This window comes from Citrus clementina, unplaced genomic scaffold, assembly GCF_000493195.1.
Source record: "Citrus clementina cultivar Clemenules unplaced genomic scaffold, Citrus_clementina_v1.0 scaffold_3, whole genome shotgun sequence".
NCBI lineage: Eukaryota > Viridiplantae > Streptophyta > Magnoliopsida > Sapindales > Rutaceae > Citrus > Citrus x clementina.
Genome location: NW_006262339.1, coordinates 45275789 through 45295003, shown reverse-complemented (window position 1 = coordinate 45295003; position 19215 = coordinate 45275789). Strand labels below are relative to the sequence as shown.

The window sequence follows — 19215 nt, the reverse complement described above, 5'->3', positions numbered from 1 at the left end:
ATGCTACGTGATGACCGGCAACGTGATTTTGATGGTTTCAGATTTTTGGGAATTGTGAAAAAAGGGGTTAAGGATTTGTGTGATTTCAATTTATCTTTTGCATATATATATATATATATATATATATATATATATATATATATATATATAGAATATTTTTAACGGAGGACAAATTGAAGTTAAATAATTTAGGTGGGGATAAAATAATCAGTCAAAAGGAATTGGAATCTAAATCCTAAGCCCTTTGGGAATCAAACTTCCAAATCCTAATCTTAAATTTGTGTGAAGCCTACTTATGCAAATTTTATCCCAACTTATTATGTGAAAATTTCAACTGAGAACGACCCCCTTAGGACTTGGGTTATTGTTTGTTGGATTTAACGATGGTGAGTTTACCATTTGGGTTGATCTTAAAAGGCCTTTATATATTCTCGTCTGAGTCCACTTCCTTAGATAATGAGAATGTTCTTGTCTAGTGATACTTTACAAACACAACAAAGAATCAGAAAGCCAGCTTCGGCGGCATAGACCGTCCTATGGTCAAGTTAGTCACAAGACTTTTGTAAATGTAAATTTAGAAATAAAAATATTAGAGAGAGAAAGTTAGCATTTTTCCGTTTGAGTCCATTTTTTCTTACCTTTTAGTGAGAATAAAAGACATATTTTATGGGCGAAATTAATTTAACTTGAGTCCTAATTATTTTAATGACAAGTGTTATTGTTCTTATCACGTCTGGCAACACTTGTTTGTTTGTGCCCATGTTGATTGACACATGAATATGCAAGTTTGTCTATATATTAAAGAAAGAAGTGTTTTAACCTTAAGTTATTTTTACTAAAACTCTGGGATGATGAGAACCTTAGAACGTAGGAGATTTATCCTAAGTAGTTTGTCTTAGGATAGAAGCCTAGGATCTCGGTATCTTTTGAGCTTTGAAACCTCATCATCTAGGATGATTATTCTGGGTGTTTTGCCTTAAGATAAGATCCTAGGACTTTAAAATCTTTTAGTCTTGGACTTTGAGACCTTTTAGGCTTTGAAGTCTTGTTACTTAAGAGGATTATCCTAGGTGGTTTGTCTTAGGATTGATCTTAGGACTTTAGAATAAATTTGGCCTTGGATCTTGGAACCCTTTGGGTTTTGAAGCTTTATTACTTAGGAGGATTATTATAGGTGATTTGTTCAGCACTTTGTAGACTTAATTGAGAGTAAATTTATTAGATGGGTCTTATTGGGATTAAATTCATTTATGCCTTGATTGAGCCTATTTTATTTTTGGTCCAACAAAGCCCATCACTTTCACTTATATTTTCACCTTCATTTCATCAAGTAAACACTATCAATAATTTCAATTTGAGATTCTAATTCCTTGATCCAAAAATAAAAAATAAATGCACCGTAAAAGCAACAACATAATTTACATTTTCTACCATTATATTTACCATTATAACATTTAAGTTGAAAACAAAATTCAAATTAGCTTACAGACTATGTTGTTATTCTATTACAGTATGCTCTACAGTATTTTTGAGAAATGGAAACTTACAAAGAGAGCGAAAATAACATACATCGTAAATTACAAATGAGAACTTACGTTATTATTCTTTGTTACCATCCCCTCCCGTATACTCTCTTAATGTCAACATTCCATCCACAAAATAAAAAATTAATTTTTTTGGTTAAGATTTTGATGTGAAAAAAATTAGTGGGATATAACATAAAGGGTTAAGAGAAAGTGGTTAAAAAAAAGGGGGAAAAGTTGGGAGAAAATGTCAAATCTCCAAAACTTAAAAGACTTTTTCCTAGTCTCACGAGTGCTCAGAGAAAATAAGGAGCTAGAATGACAGACTTTTGTTACGTTTCTTTAAAGATAAAACTGAATTATGGTTATGCATGCCCCCTCTTTTACATTACATACACATAGAGCATGTCATGTGTAGTGTCCAACTTAAAGATTGCAAGTTATCATACACACACATTCATGGCCGTTTCCTCGATGACACCTAAATAAATTGCTTGTCTACACACAGTCATTCGGACATAGAAGACTAGTAAAAGACTCAAGAGGGCTGAGGGTTTGGCTTTTGGGGTGGGGCCGGAGTGAGTTGTAGGTATCTGAACCTATGCATCAATGCATGCATGCTGCCGTTGAATCGTTGAATTGATAAAAAAAAAGAGTATCAATTTGAGCGCATCCAGTGAACAACCAAATCTTAGCAGTTAGTATACATGCGGAGACTCGTATATACAGATTATCTCTAATCTATGAGAGCATATTCATTTGACTTAGAATGCAAGTAATCTAGTGTCATCATCCACCTCATATTTCTTTTCTTTTTCTTTCTGATGGGATCGTCAACCCGATTTAACAGCATCAAATATGCTTTACTTGAACTACAAAAACACTAAAAATATAGGCGAATGCTTTTTTAATTCTTATATTTTGAATTAAATGTTCATTCAGTTCTTATGTCTTTAAAATTATCTCAAAATATTCTTATCGTTAAATATGTTATACTATCGTCTTTATTTTTACAATAATATCCTTACAATAATTTTTACAATATTCTTATCGTTAAATAATTTTCTTTACAAGTACCAAATTAATATCAAATTAACTTTAAAAATAAAAATAATAGTAAGAAATTTTTACATTAATTTTTATTTGCTTTTGTGGTTAATTTGACAAATTAACATTTTCTTCCCTTTATTAATGCCCCCAAGATTATTGCAAGGATGTTTTTGTAAAAGTTGAGGAAAAATATAAGGATAAAAGCATAACAAATCTTGAGACATTTTTCAAAATATGAGTGCTTAATCTAAAATATAGAGACTAAACATGTATCTACCACATAAAATATCCTTACAAAATGCATAACTTTGATTTTTAATTTTTTTAATGATTTTTATTTTTCAAGTTCTGATGCCATTACATGGTTATCTCATAAATTCATGAAGTCACTCACTGTGCTATTATTATTATTATTATTTTTCAATTTAACCTATCTCTTACTTTATCTAGAAAAGAGATTTCGTTGCTATAAAGTTTTGTGTGAGTCGTTATCGCCTTTCTTCATGTTGCTTCATATTTGTTCGTCCCGGGAGTTTGGATACCCCCAAGTCAAGACGACTTCAAGAAGCATCGACTCGATCGAGGTTGTACAAACCCAAAAGGAATATCAAATAATCATTTACACTTGATTAAATTAATAATATTTAATGATTTTATTAATTTCATTAATTCTTAAGCCGAATATTATATAGTTAAGCAGACCCAATCCAATTATGTCGTTTTTTTTAATACTGATTAATCATCATATTACTGCATTACACAGATATTTACAACTGCTATTATAGCAGATATATTACATTGATATTTACAATCAGAAATACATGATTGTGACTTATATTATTACATTGAATTCTGTGAAGTACATGCCCAGATAAATAATCCCTTACAGAAGAGGGATGTCCATACTCCACTCGCATTCCGACCAAGGCCGAAGTGGCATCCAATCATGTCGTTAAGAATAATATACACGGCACGTTTTGAGTTCTGACTATTTTTTCCTAAAGCCTGGCACCACATCATGAAAGCCTCTTTACTTTTAATTAATTTGGCCCTTCATTTCTGTGTTTTCACATTACAATTTCGAGTGCCGTTCATCAGAATACACGACACCCACGAAATAATATCAAGTCCTAATTCAGAATTGAGATGTCAATCAAATACCTTATTGGAAACGTCAAGTGATCTTTAAGTTTCCATTGACAAATTCAATTTGCTTTTTTCTTTTTTCTTTTTCCCTAATTTCTTTTATTTTTTACCCAACAAACAAGGAAACATGCTGGCAAAATTATCCATTCAAGAATACAAGTATATGGTTGAGTCTTTCTGGACCGTTCGTATGTGTGGGAGCATATATTATGAGTTGGGACTTCAATTTTGATGAGGTGTGGTAGTTATTGAGAAAGGGAAATTATGTGAACATCTTCCAACTTATTTCCTTTTTTCGTCTCCGTTTTCAAGGATTGTTGAATGTGGATGTCGAAATTTCAAACGAACATGTGGATGTCAAATTTCCAAATAAACTGAAATCTGTGGGGATAACTTCATTTGTGGAAACACAAAGAATGCTATTTTCAATGTCTTTTTCAATCAAATAAAGCATGCTAATCTGTTTCTTCTCTCTTAAGCCAAAATTAAATAAACAAAAATAAAAGTTATACAATGCATGGTTTTAATATATTCCAATAATTAATTTTGCGTCCATTCGAGGTAGCATAACCATTTGGTAGGTAATATTATTTGTACATAATATTATACATGGTCATTAAAGATAAGAAACATTTCATTATAAAACAAACTTATTCATTTTACTAATTTTGTCTTTGTGTACAAGTATCCTTACTTTATTTTTCATATGCAAATAGCATTTTCCTTAATAGTAATATGACCTAGATAATGTTACTTTATATGCAAATGTAATACTTCTTTATTTTGTATTAAAGAGAAGAAAAAAAAATGCATGCTTAAGAAGATATTATAGTCAGCATGGTAACTTTGGAGAAAGACTTGTGCATGATTAATTATTAGTCTAATCATTCGGTCCTACATAAAAAGTTTTTCTCGTAACACTAAGGACGTATAAAAAATATTGACTTATCACATAGAATGAGAAAATTAAAATGGTGGGGGTGGCAGCGAACATATATACAAACAGAAAGGTTTCAATCAAAATTTTATAGTGCAGAAAAATTTGAGAAAAAACATAAATTATGCGGTTTAGTCGTTTTAAATTTTAAACTTCTTAAGTTTTATTGTTTTAAAATTTTGTTGAACTTTTTCTACACTTTAAAATATTTCGGACCTGAAAACTACTTTATATATATATATATATATGAGTTCGACTACGGTACAATTGTGGTATTGTGCCACAGTTGCATCCAATCGTTGGATCCACTTAGATGGATGGGGTCTATCAAGATCCAACGGTTGGGTGCAACTGTGGCACGGTAACATAGTTACACCACAATTTTTCCCTCTAAGATCCGGTTACGTTGCAACTGTAGTACTGTGCCACAGTTGCATCCAATCGTTAGATTCATTTACATAGGTGGAGTCCATCAAAATCTAACGATTGGATGCAATTGTGATACGGTACCATAATTACACCACAATTTTTCCCTCTAAGATCCGACTACGTGGAGTTCGTGAATCGAGTGTCTTGTAACATACATCTTCTTCAATAGTATCAAAATAAAAATTGATTGGAGTCGTACATATAACGTAAAGATTTTCAGTATATAAATAGAAAAAGCACCCCCAGACGGGCAATAACAATCAACTTAACTCAAAATTAACCTGAAAAAGAAGAAGAAGAAGAAGAAGAAATGAAAGAGCAAGCGGCGGGAGTAGAAGTGATAATAGTAGGGGCAGGACCGTCCGGCCTGGCGACGGCGGCCTGCCTTAGCCTTCAATCAATCCCTTACGTAATCCTCGAAAGAGAAAATTGTTACGCGTCCATCTGGAAGAAATATTCCTACGATCGCCTACGTCTGCACTTAGCAAAGCAATTTTGTCAGCTCCCTCACCTGCCATTCCCTTCTTCTTATCCGATGTTTGTCTCCAGGGCCCAATTCATTGAATACTTGGATCACTACGTTTCCCATTTCAACATCGTTCCGTCAATACGGTACCAAAGATCCGTTGAATCGGCGAGCTACGACGAGGCAACCAATATGTGGAACGTTAAGGCTAGCAACTTACTAAGTCCCGGCCGTGTGATTGAGGAATATTATTCCGGGAGGTTTCTGGTGGTTGCAAGTGGGGAAACGAGCAACCCTTTTACGCCGGATATTCGAGGACTGAGCTCTTTCTGCAGTAGTGCCACCGGGACTGGAGAAGTTATTCATTCCACTCAGTATAAAAATGGGAAACCTTATGGCGGCAAGAATGTGTTGGTCGTTGGCTCTGGAAATTCTGGCATGGAAATTGCACTGGATCTAGCCAACCATGCCGCCAAAACCTCTTTAGTTATCCGTAGCCCGGTGGGTAAATTCATTATTATTTCACTTGGCATGCACATATTTTTTTACTTAATTTCTATATATCTATCTACTCGATTAATTAATTAATCAGGTTCATGTGCTGTCGAGGGAGATGGTGTATTTGGGGTTAGTTTTATTGAGGTATGTTCCATGCGGCGGGGTCGACACATTGATGGTGATGCTTAGCAGGCTTGTTTATGGAGATTTGAGCAAGTATGGGATCCACAAGCCCAGGGAAGGTCCTTTTTTCATGAAAGCTGCTTATGGAAAGTACCCGGTCATCGATGCCGGCACCTGTGAGAAAATCAAGTCTGGGCAGATTCAGGTAATTAATTTCTACGTGATCAGATATTTATTATTTGAATGGGCTCGCCGGCCTTCCTCTCTCTCCCTATATATACACACAGGTAAAAATATACCCGCACTAACAAAAATTTTAAAATACATCTAAAATATTATATTAATTATATAATAAATATAAAATTATAAGTATATATTATGAAAAATTAATATATAAGTAGTAATTATATTAATTTTTTAATTACACATGTGGTATATGACTAAGTTAGTTGATTGTTGTATTACTTGTGATATAATTTAAAATTCCTCCTGCACAGGTATTGCCGGGAATCGAGAGCATTAGAGGCAACGAGGTGATATTTGAGAATGGCCACTCCCATCACTTTGACTCGATTGTTTTCTGTACTGGCTTCAAGAGATCAACAAATGTTTGGCTCAAGGTAATATAATGTTTATATACATGTATATTGGAAAGAAGACGATTCTCACTTTGCCTCCCCCAAAAACAAATCGCCTTTTACCATTTTATTTTTTATTGTTTCTATAATAATTTGTTACTCTTTCGCGTTAATGGTTACAAAAAGTACAAATCAATCTTAGATTTTTTTTTTTTTTCTTGTTGTTGTTGAGCAGGGGGATGATTCTATGCTGAACGATGATGGAATTCCAAAGCAAAGTTACCCAAATCATTGGAAAGGGAAGAATGGTTTATACTGCGTTGGATTGTCGAGGAAAGGACTCTATGGAGCTGCTGCTGATGCCCAAAACATTGCTGATCATATCAACTCCATTTTAAGTCCCCGTTAATTAAATTCTTGTGCGCAATTTTTGATGCTGTCGTGATTTTTAAATTTGCTAGCTGTTAAATAAGTTTGTGTTTTTTAGATTTGCCATAATGAGATAATATATACTATTAAATTCATTTTGTGTCCTTGCCAGTTCGATATTTCAATTACACTGTGTGTGTGTGTGTAATGTGTGTGTTGTCTTCATTTTTGCTCATTAATGCCATGCCTGCCCAAAAGATGGCATACACTGAAGAAAAGTATAATAAAATAACAATTTTTAATATTAGCTCTACATATATATATGTGTGTGTGTGTGTCATTGTTGCTGATTACATCTAAGTATTTGGTGTTTCAGTATCAAATGGTATGTACACTGGTTGTGTAGATCACATCGGTGTTGATTCGACTAGGGATGCCAAAATCCCTGTGAACCTCGAAAAGTCTCAAAATTTTAATCAAGGAGGACTTGGTCGTCCGGCCCAAGCCCAAGAATAACTCGGGCCAGGTTCGAGAAAATTGCTCTGGCGCCTGAACTCGATTCGAAATTGGTATTTTAATAGGAAAATGAGACTCTTCCCATGTTAAGCACCACAATAAGCACCAAACAGTGCATTTTGGGCATAGTATAAAATGAGCCAACTCACGTGATACACACATAGCCACCACAACACACGCGCAATAGATCTCACGCGACACACACCTTTTCTCCATTTGCTCTCACAGAAATCTCACCGTTTCTCTTGCAGTGTCTCTCTTCGATCTCCGTTCTCAAACTTTCTCAGGCAGTGGTGCTCGACGTTGGTCTCTGGCCGTGGGTCTCCAGCCGTGGGTCTCTCACCGTTAGTCTCTCACCGTGGGTTTGCTCTCTCTCTTCTCTGTCGTCTCTATTCTCAAACTTTCTCAGGCAGTGGTGCTCGGCGTTGGTCTCTGGCCGTGGGTCTCTCGCCGTTGGTCTCTCAGTGTGGATATGCTCTCTCTCTTCTCTATCGTCTCTGTTCTCTCGAATTGTATAGGTAATGGCAAATTTCCGTGAGTTGATTTTTAATTTTTGAAAATCCAGTTGATATTGTCAGCTTAATTGCACTTGGATTGATGTTGTAGTCGAATTGTATAGGTAATGGCAAATTTCCATGAGTTGATTTTTAATTTTTGAAAATCTAGTTGATATTGTGAGCTTAATTGCACTTGGATTGATGTTGTAGTCGAATTGTATAGGTAATGGCAAATTTCCGTGAGTTGATTTTTAATTTTTGAAAATCCAGTTGATATTGTGAGCAAATGAGACAATTATTTTCAATAGTCTTAGGAGATGGCCTTGTGCTGGAGATGGGATTTTGATAGCCTTAGTAGATGGTCTTGTGCTGGAGATGGCATTTTGATAGTTATTTACATGCAATTTCTTGGTTACAATTGGCAATCCGTTATATCCTTTGAAGTTGACTACTACAAATATTCCAACTGATGGGTGAGTTGATTATTCTTGTGTTCCTCTTAGACATTTTTGAAATGAGTAGCAAACATACCATATTTTTCTTCTTTTTGTTTTCTTTGTAGTTGAAATTGAATAATTTTATTTGAGCTGAATGGAATTAGCGTAGACTTTTTGTTGTACTTTTGAGATGAATGCAGTAAGATGTATTTCTTTTTTTTTTTTGGGAGAAAAAAAGAAAATTAGACTTAGCACATACTTATGTTAACATTTTTTTTTGTCTTTGCATGGTTGAAGTTGAATTGGTGGTCATTAGCATAAAGATGCAATTGGTAATTTTAAAGTTGGTTCAGTAAGCTGGTTTTTAATATATTGACTACCATTTTTTCTTTCTGGAAGGAATCTGGGTTGTTGTGTATATTGAACAGAATTTGTTCAATCTTATGTCTTCAAGCACAAGCGAAATTCAAACACAAGTGAAAGCTTGTGATAAATGCTGCAACAACAATAAGGTCTTGCAAACTTCACGTACAAAAGAAAATCTGAATCTAGGTTTTGGAAGTGCAAAGGAATCTGGGTTGTTGTGTATATTGAACAGAATTTGTTCAATCTTATGTCTTCAAGCACAAGCGAAATTCAAACAGAAGTGAAAGCTTGTGATAAATGTTGCAACAACAATAAGGTCTTGCGAACTTCACGTACAAAAGAAAATCCGAATCGTAGGTTTTGGAAGTGCAAAGGATGTGGGGCTTTTGAATGGGATGATGATTGGAAGAGCAGTGAATGTAATGATTTTAGAGGGATGGAAGATCGTATTATAAATAAAAATAAAATTGACATGTTGTTAGCAGAAGTCCGCAAGTTGGGCCATCAAATCGAATGCTTATCTCTTAAATTTCAGTTGCTTGAGCAAGAACTTCAACGAAGACAACAACCAAGTTTTCTGGTAACATACGTCTCGCAAATAATGATAACTGTTTTAATATGTATTATATTTAAGTTGTGTAATTAATTAATGTATTATTATCTTTCTTTCTTTATTTGCGAATTGTATCATGAATGCTTCAGTGGATGTAAACAAAAACTAATGTTTCTGTAAAAGGCAGAAAAGATTATGCTTATGATTGTCGTTGTCATTTTAATTTGCCTTATCATTTGCATCTTTCTGTCATTTAATCCCCATAACTAGTTTGTAAGGGAATTGTTCCATGCTTTCTCGTAGATATTGATAATTGCTGCACATTAAAAACACATTTATTCTTTAGGAAATAATTAAAGAATAACAGATCTACAGTTACAGAGGATCAATTCCAGTAGCATACAATTAAAAAATAACAGGATATCATTTATCCCTCCACCATTCCAGTAGCACACAATTAAAGAATAACAGATTTGCAGCTTCTCCCTCAATTCCAATAGCATACAATGAAAAAATAACATAATATCATATATCCCTCCACCATTCCAGTAGCACACAATTAAAGAATAACACATGCAGCATATCCCTCCACTATTCCACCAGCATATAATTCAAAAATAACACATGCAGCATATCCCTCTACCATTCCACCAGCATATAATTCAAAAATAACACATCCAGTATATCCCTCCACCATTCCAATCCAATAGCACACAACCAAATAATAACACAGTTGCATCATATAAATCTAATAAAGGATCATGCATAGAACAAAAACAATTTCATGTATGAAATCCACAATCTCACATATCATAGCCAAGGGCTTGTATCCGAACATTAATGAGAAAAAACAAAAACAATGATATTCTACGAAATCACTTCGAAACTCCTTATCAACTTCATATTCACTATCTTGCTGAAAGAGTAGCTGCTGAAAATGTCCATGCGGATGGAATTGTGGTTCCTATTAAAAGAAAAATTAAATATTTTGTTATAATAAAAGAAAATAAAGTAGATAAGATGAATAAATACTAAATTTATCACCACTTACCGTACAAGAATTTTGTGTAGGTGTTGGATAAACATTATCCCAAACCATATAATGTAAGCTCATAAGACCCTAAAACAAACATACATTAAATGAAGCGATAATAAAAAAAAATCATAACATATACTATGAAAAACTTACATTACAATAGTCCATAACTCCATGTGGGTACATATTCATATCAACACAACTTCCTTCAGAATTTTGAAATGCCTACAAAGGATCAATAATATATTAGAAAAATGTCTATGATTAAGTAATAAAAATCAACGACATGCATATGAATTCCATAAAACCTACCGTAACAACATTGTTCTCGTGTGTTGGGATCACAGTCAGCACTTGCTCGTTCACCTATCCATCCTGCAAAGTCAACAAAACATACATTTGAACATCATTTATCTCATAAATTTTTTAACTTTAATTAAATTGAAAATACATTTTAAAAGTACCTTTGCATTGGAATGTGAGGAATTCATTTTAGATTTTGAAAATTTATTAGATTTTTTTCTTTGACAAGGCGACCGACCTTTACGATGCCGAGCTACTAGATCTCTAACTGTTTCTACTTCCACACTACAACTTCCTTGGCCTGTAACAACAGTTACTTCATTATCTCTGCAAGGAATTGCCTTTGATAAATCCTCCCGTACATTCTCAATCCAATTGAAAACAAGATTAGAGCTTTCAATATTATGTGCAGCCATATTTGCAACCTCCGCGAAAGTAGCACACATTTTCTCATATCGTTTTTGCTCATCCGTACAACTATGAAGCTCATAAATCGTTTTCACTCTACTATGGCATCTCCACACATCTTTTCTCCATCTTCGTAAAATATATTTTTCTGGAAGTACTTCTACGTCATTGCGGATCATGATTGTAACGACATGCCTACAAAGAATACCTCTAAATTAGAACCTTGAGCAGCTGCAACGTATTTCACCATTTTCTTTTTCAAAATATACTTAAAAAAAGGTTCTCTTTTTACCCTCTCCAACTTTGACATCCTCTTTAACTATATATTCACAACCCATAGAATTGACAAATTCGCAATACATTTTCCCAATCAATTCTTGCTGAAATTCTTGAAATTTTGAAATAGTGTACACATCTCGGACTTGCCTCTCCATTGCATAAGATGTTACACATTGCATTTGTTAGGAAAGATACCTGACATCTTCTTCAACTTCCTTCTAAACTTTATTCTTCAACACACAACTGTATTGCTCTACAAACTGCTTCAAAGTAGTCTTTGAGTTAACATAACCATCAAAAAATGCATTCAAGCTTTCACTGCGTTAAGTAGATGACATTCTTGCCCAAAAAGTATTGTTTAGATAACAAGGTACCCAATGATGCCTCTCATCATATAAGCTTCGTAACCATTCGTTATCCCCCAAATCATATTCTATAATCATGCGGTGCCAAGTTTCCTTAAATTTCGCAGCACTCTGGGAATCATAAACAGCACAATGCAAAACATTATTTATGTTACGATATTCTTTATAACCCCCTAGCTTCTCTGGAATTTTCTTCATTATATGCCATAAACACCACCGATGTCGAGTATTGGGGAAGACATTCTGAATTGCAACTTTCATTGCCCTGCCTTGATCTGTAATGATTCCATTAGGAGCTGAATTAGACATGCAGGATAGCCATGTTCGAAATAACCACGTGAATGTCTCAATATCTTCGTGTAAAATCAATCCACACCCAAACAAAATAGAATGCTCATGATGATTAACTCCTACAAATGGAGCGAACGGCATATCATACTTATTTGTAAGATACGTGGTGTCAAATGTAACAACGTCTCCAAACTCTTTGTACGCTTCCATATTCCTTGGCTCGGCCCAAAAAATATTTTTTAATCGTCTCTCATCATCCACTTGCATACTAAAGTAAAACCTATTATCTTCTACTTGCACTTTCATAAAATAGTTTTGAAGAGCAGCAACATCTCCATCTCCAAGCCGTAATCTTCTTTCTTTCTGAACATGATTTCTACAATCTCTTTCTATGAATGTCACATTTTCATGACCGCCAACCTCAGTAACAAGTGATTGATAATTTTTACACAATCTGATTCCTGCTCGATCATTTACATCAAGCTTCTTTTTTGCATATGTATTGAGGCTACGATTGCATCGAAAATACTTGGATTTGGTTGGAGTTAACAGCACATGGTTGTGTTCAAGATTTAAGCTTTGAATTGTCCACTTTCCATTATCCCCTAAACCAGCTCCCAATCTAGCATTGCAGCCTGTTTTTGCATTAGGTTGGAGCTTTAAAATATTCACATATTTGCTTCTTGTTTCACCACTTCTCCCACAAGCAAAAGTCACATTTCTAAGAATCTCATCACTATCATTTCTACTAGTTCTCCTCAAAACCGGAAACCCTTTTTTTTTACCATACTCTTTGAAGTAAATAAACAAATCGACATCACTATCAAATGACATCCCAATTATTGGCTCATCGTCCTCATCAATTTTCTCCAACTCTTCAACTTCGATGTCCTTTTCCATATTATTTATTTCTACAAAATTGAAATAATTCACATTGACAAAATGAAAGTAACAAAATACAAATAATTCAGCACAACCTTACAAAACTAAACTAACTAATTATGCAAATTGTGAACACAAATTTAATATATACCAGTTGAATTTGCAGTATATATTTATTTATTTCGTGCTTACTATTAACTTTGTAATAGAAAATTAAACAAATAAGTATGGAATAATTTATGGCAGTGTCAATTACCAGCTGAATCTGCAGCATATACTAGACAATTAAACAACATTCTATTACTTAGGCAATGTGTAAATGATTTGTCAATTCCAATCTATTAAATCGAATGATGTGTTATTGTACTGATTTTTTAATTGGGACAAAAATGCATGCCAAATCGTTACTGATAAAATGCCGATCACTGTCTTGATTTTTTATTTTTCCATTTCATTAAGTAATTTTTTAAACTTAATTTAAATTAAAATAATGGGTTGCAAATTAAAACTAAAGTGAAATGGCCTGCTGCCGTGGCCTGGGGGCTGGGTTCTTTTTTTTTTTTTTTTTCATTTTCAATGAAATTAAAAAAAAGTATATCCTCGATCGCAATTAGTGCATCTAGGATTTAACTAGTCGTCTTGAACAAAGATTCTATAACTCCTAATCTGCAACATATACGCATCCAATGCATACCTGCAGAAATTGATTGCCGCAGTCGACGATGAGTGAAGTCAGTCTCCAAGATGCAACTCCATTCCTCACACAACTAAGAGCATGATATACCGTGAGAGAGCCGACGGATTTCACACTGTGAGGAACAGCCCACAAGTAAAACAAAAAATGCCTTGGGAGAAATAGTTGTTCAGATTTCTAACTTGAATGAGGACTGGGTTTGGTGTGAATGAGAGTGAGAGTGATGCATGCGTGAGGTGCGCGTGTAATGTGTTTGTTTGTTTAAACAGTGGCCTTTTATATTGCACACAAAACGCACCGTTCGGGGCTTACTGTGGTGCTTATTGTGTGCTGAATATCGGTGCTGATTTTAATAACACGGGACCAGAGGAGGAGATAGAGACTTGCCGTGGAAAGTTTGTTTGACATAAGTTGTCTGACGATTTTGCCCTTGAAATGAACATTGTGTTTCATGACTTAAAAATCACTTGGTGGTTGTGTTTCTGTTTGATTTCTGTTTCTGCGATTCTTCCTGTTCGCTTTCGGTAAGTAAAATAAATAAATAAACATTAGATGGGAGTTTTATTCAATATTTAAAATTTTGTTAATTTGTAACGTGATTGGAATTTTAATTATTATAAGAAAATAAGTTCTGGATCGGATTTTAAAATACTTTATTTGAATACTCTAAAAAATGCAGTATGTTCACCATTATTAACTTCTATTATGAATAAAATTAATAATTTTATTGTCACAACATTACATCCGATGCTTTCATGGCTAATGATAGCAACCTCTGCTACAATAATGCTCTCGCTGAAAAAATCATAAAAAATAAAAAAAAGATAAGCAGGAAGTTGTTGGCTCGATGTTCGAACTCAAAAAACCCAACCACAAAGAGAATGAAAAACCGGCCATGATAATTGTTAAAAAACCCATTTTTTGTCCCTGAAAGGACCCGAAAGCGGAAGCCTCGACATCGAGACTTGGTGGTCCACTGTTGGCTGTATCACTCTCACCGTGTCTTCCCAGTTCCCACATGGCTGATCGTGAGAGAGTCTTTGGATTGAACTGTCAACATCTCATGATTATGCCCATTTAAGTCCGTCAAAACCAATTTCCAAATCTGAAACTGGGCTGTCGCCTGAATCTTGATTTATTGCCTGGATTTCCCCCAACGGATCCACATATGGCTCCAACAGATCAGAAGATCTTTCAGACAGAATTCCATAATCTTTGAGAATGCATGATGAAGCAGCTACTGCTATTTCTCCCTCCAAAACAGCAAGATAATTATCTTCAAACTCGAAAACTAGATACTTGTCTTTGCATGCTGACCAAAAACATGGGAGAATCATGATGAGGGTACAGTGAGAGTGAACAAAATACACGACTAAAGGATGTTTCTTATCACGTCTGGCAACACTTGTTTGTTTGTGCCCATGTTGATTGACACATGAATATACAAGTTTGTCTCTATATATAAAGAAAGAAGTGTTTTAACCTTAAGTTATTTTTACTAAAACTCTGGGATGATGAGAACCTTAGAACGTAGGAGATTTATCCTAAGTAGTTTGTCTTAGGATAGAAGCCTAGGATCTCGGTATCTTTTGAGCTTTGAAACCTCGTCATCTAGGATGATTATTCTGGGTGTTTTGCCTTAAGATAAGATCCTAGGACTTTAAAATCTTTTAGTCTTGGACTTTGAGACCTTTTAGGCTTTGAAGTCTTGTTACTTAAGAGGATTATCCTAGGTGGTTTGTCTTAGGATTGATCTTAGGACTTTAGAATAAATTTGGCCTTGGATCTTGGAACCCTTTGGGTTTTGAAGCTTTATTACTTAGGAGGATTATTATAGGTGATTTGTTCAGTACTTTGTAGACTTAATTGAGAGTAAATTTATTAGATGGGTCTTATTGAGATTAAATTCATTTATGCCTTGATTGGACCTATTTTATTTTTGGTCCAACAAAGCCCATCACTTTCACTTATATTTTCACCTTCTTTTTATCAAGTAAACACTATCAATAATTTCAATTTGAGATTCTAATTCCTTGATCCAAAAATAAAAAATAAATGCACCATAAAAGCAACAACATAATTTACATTTTCTTCCATTATAATTACCATTATAACATTTAAGTTGAAAACAAAATTCAAATTAGCTTACATACTATGTTATTCTAATACAGTATGCTCTACAGTACTTTTGAGAAATGAGAACTTACAAAGAGAGCGAAAATAACATACATCGTTGATGAGCATAATTTATATACATATTTTACCCTTAATTATTTAATTGGTAGTTATTTTTATTTGTTATTTTTAATTAATTAAATTATTTTATTGAATAGGGAATTAATTGGAGATTATGGATAAAAAGAGCATAAAAGAGTTCAATTTGTAAGCATTAAAGATTAATTGATTTTTGGAAGCAATTAGACATACGTGCATGAGGAAATCAAGCCAAGGAACTGAATTCAACAAGATTAATTCATCATGTACATGCGAACAAAGGAGAAAAATTGATTTAGCTTTAAGAAGGGACCCACACTTGGCTTTTATAAATGGAAAAATGAGTCTTTTAGCAATTCTAAGTGCCCAGGACTTGTGTGAGAGCAAATCAAGTAAAAGGCCAAGGCTTTTGGCTTTAGGATTTAAGAGGTGGGGCCCATTTTAAAGATTATAAAAGGGAGTTTTGGCTTTTGGAGAAGGAGGAGCCACTGGACGGAAACAAAAGGGAGGACGCAGACGCGATTCGGCAGGGAAGAGCAGCAACAATTCAGCTTCTCCATGGCTGTTTTTATTTGCTTTATTTCTCTCAATTTAAGTATGTCTAGTTAATTTTCTTATACTGAGGTTAAAGATGAAACCCTATTCAATGAAATAATAATTATTTTTATTTAATTAATTTCCTATATATATTCTTTGATGATTATGATTTTTATTTCACATGATTAATTGAATGTTAATAAAATCTTTTCATCAATTTTGTCATGCATTATTGATTGTTAGGATTAATATTTGATTAAATCTATGCTTGGATCTATAAAGTTTATACATTATTGTCTTTGATTTTATGTCTTTCATTAAATTGTTTACATAGAGTGCTTAGGGAAACTTTGACTCTTTGTTATTCAATATGTTTACATGAGATTCTTAGATGTTATACTATTAAGCAGAAAAAGAATCTACATAAGATTAATTTTATTTAGACTTAATTGTTATATCCATGAGATGACATAGATTGATTTCGAGTTGTCACTTTAAAATTGGAGATTAATTAATAATTAGATAATTACTAGTTGAATAGTGGTGGATTCCGAAACCTTGGTAATTTTTGTCTTATTGAAATCTCATTTACTTTAATTGTTTTCTTAGTTTAATTAGTTTAATTTCTCTTAAAACTCAATTTGCTTAACTAGGTTAAAATTAATATTAATTTTAGATTTAAATTAGACTTTTCAATTTATAACAATCCCTGTGGGATCGACCTCGTTACCACTACTCTATTCTAGATTCGTGCGCTTGAGAGTATATTAAAATTTTCACAAGTTTTTGGCGCTGTTGTCTGAGATTGTGTTAGAAAGTCAGTTTAATCTAGGTTGATTTGATTCTTCCACTAGTTATAATTTAGGTTGTCTTTTATTTTTTTATTAAAAAACAACTTTTATTTGTCTTTAAATTCATTGTTTGGTTGTTTGATTTCTTATATTTTTAAATTTCGTTTATTCTCATTTTTGTTGGTTTATTTATTTTATTTTTCTTTCTTTCCTTGTCTAGTTAGTTTATAAGTGTTTGGAACGTGATTCAACAAATCGTTTGGTTAAAAAAGAGTAAAAAATTGATAGTAGTCAAGCTAGTTCTTCTCAAGTCATGAATGACCTAAATAGATTATTGCCAGTACTACCACCAGTGCAAGTAGATAAAACCCTTAGAGAACATTTTTCACCACTTGCAGCCAACCAACCATCATGTATTGTGTTGCCACAAACTACAGCAACACACTTTGAACTTAAGCCCTCAGTCATTCAACTTTTACCATCTTTCCATGGGTTAGAGAGAGATGATCCATATTTGCACATTAAGAAATTTCTTGACATATGCTCTACATTCCGTTTTTAAAATTTTAATGATGAGTCAATTAGGCTTCGTATGTTCCCTTTCTCATTAAAAGATAAAGCGAAAGCTTGGTTGAATTCACTTCCTGCTGGGTCTATAACTACGTGGGATGAATTGAGTAATAAATTCCTCACCAAGTTTTTCCCTATGTCTAAAACAAATTCCCTTAGGAGAGAGATAAGTGATTTTTATCAAAGAAAGGGTGAGCAATTTTATGAGTGCTGGGAAAGATTCAATGATTTACTCATCAAGTGTCCCCACCATGGTTTTGAGAAATGGAGACTTATACAATGCTTTTATAATGGTTTAACCATGTCAAATCGTCATATGGTAGAGTATATGAATGGTGGGAGATTTTTGAACTTACATGAAAGGGTTGCATGGGATTTCTTTAATTCACTTTCTGAAAATTCTCAACAGTGGGATTTTTCAAATCAAAGGGAAAAATCATCTCAAGTTTCTAGAAAGGGGTTATATGAAGTTAAGGATGATTTTGATGTGAAATCCACTATAGCTGCACTTTCTAGGAAAGTAGATGCCTTAGCTCTGAACCAATCAACGAATCATCATCCTAGTGTAGCTAATGAGGTTTGTGCTCTTTGTTCTAACGTGTCTCATGCGGCACATAATTGTCCATCATTACCAGCCTATCAAAAGGCTTATTCTGAGCAAGTACATGCCTTACAATCATATGAGAAAACCTCCAATAGTCCATAGTCATCCACATATAATCATAATTAGAGAAATCACCCTAATGTTTCTTAGAAACAAAATCAACCTTTGTCAAACCAAGGAGGGCAACAATTTAACATGCCCAATCAACAATTTGTCCCTCATAACCAAGTATATCCTCCTGCCCAACAACCTATGTCTCAATTTGTTGCACCCCAACAAAGAAAGCCTTATTTAGATGATACACTTCAAAGTTTCATTCAGTCAACCCAACAAGCTTTTCAACTTTAATTCAATTATCAATTCCAGCTCTCTTTTGATTCTTGTAGTGTGTGTGTGTGAAATCAATTCAATCAAATCAATTCCCAAAATCTTCAATATCAACAACCTTCGCCTCAAACAAAGAAAAGAGTAAGTCAAACTAATCTTATCATCTTAATCTCCAATTTTTTTTTCACAGGCTTTTATGTGCATTTTCTTTTGATTTTTTTTAATTTCAACACATGCACTTGATTTTTCTTTCTTTTTTTTTCCGTTTTCTTTCTCTTTTCTTCTCTTTTTTTTTTTTTAAAACCATAGTTAGGAGCTTTCACTCTACCCCTTAAGGTAGCATTCTTCTCATGGTAGATTATTCTCTACATACTTGTGGTACATAGGCCCAAATTACTCAATGATAGCATCACTCTTAAGGGTTAT

At 33.7% G+C, this 19215-nt stretch overlaps 2 protein-coding genes and 1 non-coding gene across 3 annotated transcripts; 1 reads left to right on the top strand and 2 right to left on the bottom strand.

Moving 5' to 3' along the window:
- Positions 1-5382: 5382 nt before the first annotated feature.
- Positions 5383-7283, top strand: LOC18048166 (probable indole-3-pyruvate monooxygenase YUCCA10). Its single transcript, XM_006444161.2, has 4 exons — positions 5383-6052; positions 6144-6377; positions 6670-6792; positions 6986-7283. The coding sequence occupies exons 1-4, from the start codon at positions 5396-5398 to the stop codon at positions 7157-7159; spliced, it is 1188 nt and encodes a 395-aa protein (XP_006444224.1). The 5' UTR covers positions 5383-5395; the 3' UTR covers positions 7160-7283.
- Positions 7284-11837: 4554 nt separating this feature from the next.
- On the bottom strand, positions 11838-13070 carry LOC112100008 (protein FAR1-RELATED SEQUENCE 5-like). The gene has a single exon (XM_024187572.1). It carries the CDS (start codon positions 13068-13070, stop codon positions 11838-11840), a length of 1233 nt encoding a protein of 410 aa, XP_024043340.1.
- A 4939-nt stretch (positions 13071-18009) lies between these two features.
- On the bottom strand, positions 18010-18116 carry LOC112100474. Its single transcript, XR_002906844.1, has one exon. It is a non-coding gene; the product is annotated as a small nucleolar RNA R71 (small nucleolar RNA).
- Between the last annotated feature and the right edge of the window lie 1099 nt (positions 18117-19215).

Bases quoted from the DNA above. Each gene is read 5' to 3' on its own strand.
- LOC18048166 (XM_006444161.2), top strand. From the start codon at position 5,396: ATGAAAGAGCAAGCGGCGGGAGTAGAAGTGATAATAGTAGGGGCAGGA. The intron at 6,053-6,143 runs GTGGGTAAATTC...TTAATTAATCAG, and splicing joins CTTTAGTTATCCGTAGCCCG to GTTCATGTGCTGTCGAGGGA. The intron at 6,793-6,985 runs GTAATATAATGT...GTTGTTGAGCAG, and splicing joins CAACAAATGTTTGGCTCAAG to GGGGATGATTCTATGCTGAA.
- LOC112100008 (XM_024187572.1), bottom strand. From the start codon at position 13,070: ATGGAAAAGGACATCGAAGTTGAAGAGTTGGAGAAAATTGATGAGGAC.